We start from the raw sequence: 6,514 nt of genomic DNA on the forward strand, positions 1-6,514 counted from the left end.
CCCCCCATTTATTTCTCAACGGTCGTGCGCCTGCCGGGGGGGGGAGGCCGGAGGCGCGCGCGCGCGCGTGTGTGCGACAAAGACAGACAGATTACCCTACAGACCGATGCCCTTTTAAATATCGAACATGTTGTAAGTGAAAATTGGTGTATACTTACGCTTGGGCATCCACCAGATTGCCTTCGGATCGACGGGGTAGGTGAGCACTGCAATAAATAAAGTATAATTGGTAAGTGAGTTAACAACGAGTTAACATTTGAGTCATACTGTACGTAACGCAAAAGGTTTGCTGTGAAGCTTAACCAAAGCTAAATACGGGATAACTACTTGGCTATATAGCTAAAAATTACCTATTTAATCAGACATGGCTAATTTTCCCAAAAAGTTTTAGCTGAATAGCGAAATAGTTAGTAATGCCGGGTTCAGTTGTTGGTTTAGGTACCTAATCTTTTCTCCCCGTGTGGAGCAGCAGGTTGTTGTCTCACCTCTGCGAGTAGGGGATGTGCTGTTGCTGCTGTCGCTGCGACCTGGGCGCCGTGGCATAGTGCGGCTGCTGCTGCTGCTGCTGCTGGTGTGGCTGCTGCTGGGGCTGCCACACGGCCCCCGGGCCGCCGGCCTGCAGGCCGCCCTGGTGCGAGCCGCCCATGTACATGCTCTGGGCCTGCATGGAGTACGGGTAGCCCTGCGGCGCGGGCACGCCCTGGAAGGTGCTGTGGAAGGCGCGCTGCTGGTCGCACTGGTCGCTGAGGTAGTGGTCGCTGAGGTAGTTGCTGTAGCCGCCGCGGTACGCCGCCGGCCCGCCCACCAGCCCGCCGTCCGACGCGGCGCCCAGGTCCTCGTGGAACACGGTGCCGCCAAACTGCACGTTGCCCACCGAGCCGAAGCTGGCCGCCGTCCTGGAGACACGTAAAGTGAGCGTGAATAACATTTGGCGTCGTATTGAAAGGAGAATAAGTAGAAAGACTGCTCCACCCGACCATGCGTAGGGATTTTAACGATTTTACTTTTAAAGAAAAGTACTTTGAGGAAATTTTTCCAGAATTTTTAAAAGTATCTGGCCCGAATTTTCCAAACTTTTCTGGAAATGGAAATATTTCAATTTTTTGGAAAAAAAAGGAAAAAAAAAGATTCTAGGGAAATTTGAAAAAAAGTCTCTCTGACTGACCTGCCGTCCCTCGCGCGCGCCGGCACCGTCACCAGGTCGAGAGCGTCGCCCTGCGCGTGCGCCGCCACCATGGCGACGGCCTCCTCCCGGGTCCTGGGCAGGTACTCGTTGGGGCCGGGGACGCCGGGCTGGTCGGGGCGCCGGCCCTCCAGGAGTGCGCGCGCCGCGCTGCGCTGCCGCCCCGTGCCGCGCAGGTAGTCCTGCACCTGGCGCGCGTCCTGCAGCGCGGCGTCCTGGTCGTAGCCGCCCACCGCCACCGCCGACGACGACGCCTTCTGCTTGTCGGCCTTGCGGGCGGCGCGCGGGAGCGACGCCGACTCCTTAGGCAGCGACTTGGGCCGGCCGGCCGGCAGGCCACCCCCACTGCCGCCGCCGCCGCCGCTGGCGGGGTGCTTGGGCGGCCGCTGCTTGTTCACCGTCTTGTACGTGACCTCGGCCGGCGGCAGCGACGCCATGAACTCGGCCATGACGGTGCGCTGGTGCTCGTCCTGCACCCGCGCCAGGAAGCCCTCCTGCTGCCGGTCGTGCAGGAACATGCGGTCGTACTCCAGCTTCTCCTTGTCGAGGTCCTTCTCCCGGCTGCCCTTGGCTGCCTTGGCCGGCGCGGCCTGCGGCGGGTGCTGCTGAGCAGGCTGCTGGTGCTGAGCAGGCTGGTGGTGGGGCTGGTGCTGAGCAGGCTGGTGGTGCGGCTGATGCTGCTGAGGCGGGTGGTGCTGAACCTGGTCCTGCGGGTCCACCGGGAAGGGGTGGTGGTACTCTTGGGGGAAGCCGCCGCCGCCGCCACCCTGGTACACCTGCTTCTGGGCGAACTGCGTCCTCGGCGCCTGCCGCTGCTGGGGATGGTGTTGCTGCTGCAGCGCCGGCGTCTTGTGCTTCTGGTGGCCCTTCGTCTGCTGCTGTTGCTGCTGTTGTTGCTGTTGCTGTTGTTGTTGCTGCTGTTGCTGGTGGGGTGGTTTGGGAGAGACTTGCTGCAGCGAACGGGAGCGAGGCACGCGGCTGCCGCGACCGCCGGAACCGTAGGCTACGCTGCGGCGCCTGGAAAACAGTTCATCGAACGGTCGATTAAGGATATTTAAAATCTGAATTTTTTTCCGCGAGAAAATTAGAAACATTTCCAGACAGAAATGAGAAATTTTGAGAGATTTTGGAAAACAAAAGTAAACTTCCCAGTCGGAAAAGTATTATCCCTCCTTACACTCGATATGACGTCGATTCGAACAGTGTGTACTCACGGGAAGTTGTCGTAGTCCTCGCTGTCTGAGGAGGACGCGTAGGCCGCGGCGTTTCTGACGGCGGGCCTGGCGGCGGAGACGCGCGCGTGGTGCGTCGACTGGGACCGTCCGGCCGCCCGCCGCGCCCTGCGAGGGCAAGGAGGAGAGAGCGAGGGGTCGTCAACTCCGATATTCCTTCGTACACGGACTGATATTACTCTAATATTACTCTAATATTACACATATTACTTGATATTCCACAATATTACCCGATATTCCACAATATTACCCGATATTACTTGATATTACTCGATATTACTTGATATTACTCGAAATTCATCACAACATCAATTGTTCATGCCGAGCAACTTAGCACACTTCAGAATTGTTTCTGGTGGTGCCGCGGAAGGGTCAAACATTTCTGTTAATATTTAGAAACTGTGCGTGGTGAATCGTAGGCCTACCACAGTCATAATGGCTTTTTACAAAGACCGCCAGCCACGCCAGTTGCCGGAACCACCTGCGATACTGCACTAGTCAGCCATGACGACTTGATGGCAACAGCGCTCCGCATTGCTCGCGGCCTCTGTTGTACTTGTTGTCGTGTACGTCCATGCATCTACGAAACGTGTTACCGGTATTTCTATTAAATGGGGAGTGAACTTAAACAGGAACTACATATATACATCGGTCTCACGGCCGCGAACGTCACCGCAGGGACCCAAGACTCTGCGGCCTTCCAGGTAAGGATTGGGCCGAGGAGGGACGCTTTAGGTGGGGTCGCTAACCCTTCTCAGTTCGGCGACAGGGCAAGTTGAACTTGGGGGTAGTTTTTGAACGATTTTCTACTTTATCAAGTTTGTACGCAAAATGGTTGGTCCGATCGACATGAAAATCTAAGGGAAGCTTCCTTCGGGTGTTCTTTAACAGATCCGCACAGACCCAGATCTCCATCCCCTCCCAAAGGGGTGCACAGTCACTCGGAGGTAGCTACCCGCTGGAAAGGGGTTGAAGATGTTGACACCGGGTTTCTCGGCATGGATGTGCTCCAAATGGCAAAAGGAATCATTCCTAAAAGTTTCATGCCAAAACTTCAACCCTTAGGTTCCAAAATGGACGATATTCGAAAAGGGGTTGCACGTTCGTGGGGGTTGTTTGGCCGGGGTTTCTCCAATTCGAAAAAAAACACATGTTCCGTTCCGCCTCTTAATCCCTGTGCCAGGTAGGCGCGGTGCTTTTCGACTCCCCCCGTGTACAGGGGGTGTCCCCGGAGGGATATCACGGTAGTTTTGACCATCCTCAAAACTCACCCCTTCATAGGGGTGGGGGTGAACAAGGCAGGGGGTGGGTTTGAACGACCGCGATTTCGCTAGCGCCGTTCGAAAGAGGACACAAATTTGAGTCGGTACACCAAAAATTTCGACTTTCCGACCATTTTAAGTGACAAATTCGGAACCTTTTAGGTCGAATTTTCTACCCCTCTTTACTTTAGGGGCTGCACAGGCCGTATGGGGTGGCGCAAGCGATGCGCACTTCGTGGGATCCAAGACGAACTAATGAGACGTCTACAGGCCAAATTTCGACATTCTAGCTCAAAACACTTCGAAAATACGCCGGCTCAAAAAAGTGCGCCGCTAATTTCGAGCGGCAGTGTATTACTTGATATATTACGTAATATTACTTGATATTACGTAATATTACTTGATAGTACATGATATTACATAATATTACTTGATATTACTTGATAATACTGACATTACACAATATTACATCAATATTACCGATATTACACATATTACTTGTAATATATATTCCTCCGTACACGGCCGAAGGGAGTTGACGACCCCTCGGGAGAGAGTCAGCAAGAAGGAATTTTAAAAGCCCGGTTTTATTCATTTTGGGGGGAAAAATTGGAAACTTAGCCTGAACATTTTTATTCTTGAAAAAATTAAATCATTGCCAGAAAAATTCAGACCTAAAGATCTTGAGAACAGTTATCCACAAAACACTTAAAATTCCCATCAGCAATCACACTGCTGAGAGCGGGGCCCCGTACCCACACAGTACACAGTCGAGAAAAGAGACTCACGTCTTGAGCTGGATCTCGACCTGCTCCTCCTCGTCGTCGTCGTCCGTGTAGATGGGGCCCTTGTCCGAGCAGGACAGCCGGTCCCCGCTCGAGCTCCTGTCGCGCTGCTGCTGCGCTTGCTGCACCTGCTGCTTGGGCTTGCGGGGCTGGACTAGCTGCCCCATCACGGGGATGCGTGGCTGTGGACCCAACGGGACACCGAATGATTATTGTGAGAGAGACGTTCGATCTAGAGTGCAAGGGGATATTCCCTCCCCTCCTGCGATAGAGCAACACTTTGGACAAAAATACTGGCGGATTTTAGCCCCCCCTCCCCTTCGGCGCATATCGTTTCTGGTAAAATACCAGGTGGCTGATTAACCCCGCGCACTTCTGTAGTTAGCCTGCACCGCACGCACGAGTGCGGGCGGGTTTCTTACTCGCCCGACCCTTAAGGCGCCGTGGACAGGGGCAATAGGCAAGCCCGCACTACTGCGTGCGGTACAGTCTAACTACGGAAGTGCGCGGGGTTAATCAGCCAACTGGTATATGTTTATGGGAATGAAGAAAACTATGTACTTCTGGAAAAATGGTAAGAATTTTAGAGAAAATAATAAAAAAAGATGGGTGAAAGTTAACTATCATTACATCAATTACTCCAGTTTTTCAAAGGAGAGAATTTTAAAATAACCTAAATAAGTCTTGAGGGTTTATTGTGCGCATCATGTTAACAACAACAAAAACAAAAGGTGGGTTATTTTTTCCAACGTGTGAAGTTTTAAGTATGTCGATTTTTCTAAAAAGTTTGTAAATTTTCGTATTAAGTTTGTAAATTTTCGTACTAAGTATGTAGATTTTCGTAAGTTTACCAGCTCTCGGGCGGACTTGCGTCGACCCATGCTGGCGGTGCCAGGGGCGTTGCCGGGGCCGCCGGGCGAGGCGCCGCGCGCCGGAGAGCCGCGCTCCGGGCTGCGGCCGGGTCCGGCCCTCCGCGTGAGCGCGCCCTCAGAGTTGCGGCGGCGGCCGCTGTGCCGACCCCCCTGCACCACGAGAGGTGTTAGTGTCACGGCGGGCAGAAATAAGGACACACAGACACAGACAGACAGACAGACAGACAGACAGACAGACAGACAGACAGAGGACTAGGGTTGGAAGCCTGGAAATTTTCCGGAAAATTTCTGGAAAATTTCTGCAAAAGACGGAAAATTTCCGGGAAAAAATGAAAAATTTCCCACATTTTGAAAAGTTTTTTGTTTTTTTCGTATATTTTCGGAAATTTTCCGGAAAATTTGGGAAATTACCAACCCTACAGAGGACAGACATAGACAAAATGAAAAACAGACAGACAGACAGTTGACAGATAGAGTTAACGGGAGTGAGTAGGTGCACGCGCAAAGCGAGTGCGCTGGTTAAATCCATGAGTGCGACGGCGTGCTGTGAGAAGTGCGCGTGAAGGGAGCAATTAAAGGAGAGCAGCAGGCGGGGACAGCAGGCAGATAGACCGCGTGATGGACAGAGCCGAACAGGGGAGGAGGACAGCGGACAGCGGACGGCGTTCCATGCAGATGTGGTTTTGGTTAGAAGGTTCCCGGGGCGGCTGCGGGTGCAAGGGTGAAAAGAGGGGGACAGGAAAGGCAGCCGGCGAAGAAAGAGAGTAAGATGGGGGGGATGGCAGAGGACGGCCACCCCGGCCCCGCGCTCCTCACTCTCACTCACGGTTGAGTAGACGGAGTCAACGGAGTAGACGGAGTAGACGACGTCCTCGAGCCTGGCGGGCGGCACGGCGGGCAGGAGGCGCCGCCGGGCGGGCGAGCCTCGGGGCGAGCCAGGAGCAGGAGGACCCCGTTGACGGACGGGTGCGGGCGGGCCCGGGCCCCAGGGGGAGGCGGGGGACGTTGACGGGGTGGATGAGGCAGGCGCCAGCGGGGGCGGCGGAGGCGGCGGCGCGGCCGCCCACCACACACCCCCGCGCTTGCTGATGTCCAGGGCGAGCAGGCGCTGCAAGGGCCGCGAGAGGCGTTGAGCAGGGCGTCGAGCAGGGCGTTGAACAGGGGGGTGAGGAGGGGGGGG

At 54.6% G+C, this 6,514-nt stretch overlaps 1 protein-coding gene across 1 annotated transcript in view; it reads right to left on the bottom strand.

Annotated features, from left to right (window-relative positions):
• Positions 1-6,514, bottom strand: part of LOC127752320 (uncharacterized) — a 66,345-nt gene that overhangs the window by 48,667 nt on the left and 11,164 nt on the right. Inside the window, exons 6-12 of the mRNA XM_052277278.1 lie at positions 6,161-6,442; positions 5,314-5,484; positions 4,466-4,644; positions 2,398-2,523; positions 1,166-2,200; positions 486-896; positions 159-206 (exon numbers count right to left, since the gene is read on the bottom strand). Coding sequence (XP_052133238.1) covers positions 159-206; positions 486-896; positions 1,166-2,200; positions 2,398-2,523; positions 4,466-4,644; positions 5,314-5,484; positions 6,161-6,442 — 2,252 coding nt within the window. The remainder of the gene's footprint in view (positions 1-158; positions 207-485; positions 897-1,165; positions 2,201-2,397; positions 2,524-4,465; positions 4,645-5,313; positions 5,485-6,160; positions 6,443-6,514) is intronic.

Source organism: Frankliniella occidentalis, unplaced genomic scaffold (genome assembly GCF_000697945.3).
Source record: "Frankliniella occidentalis isolate FOCC.00 unplaced genomic scaffold, Focc_3.1 Scaffold9, whole genome shotgun sequence".
Taxonomy (NCBI): domain Eukaryota; kingdom Metazoa; phylum Arthropoda; class Insecta; order Thysanoptera; family Thripidae; genus Frankliniella; species Frankliniella occidentalis.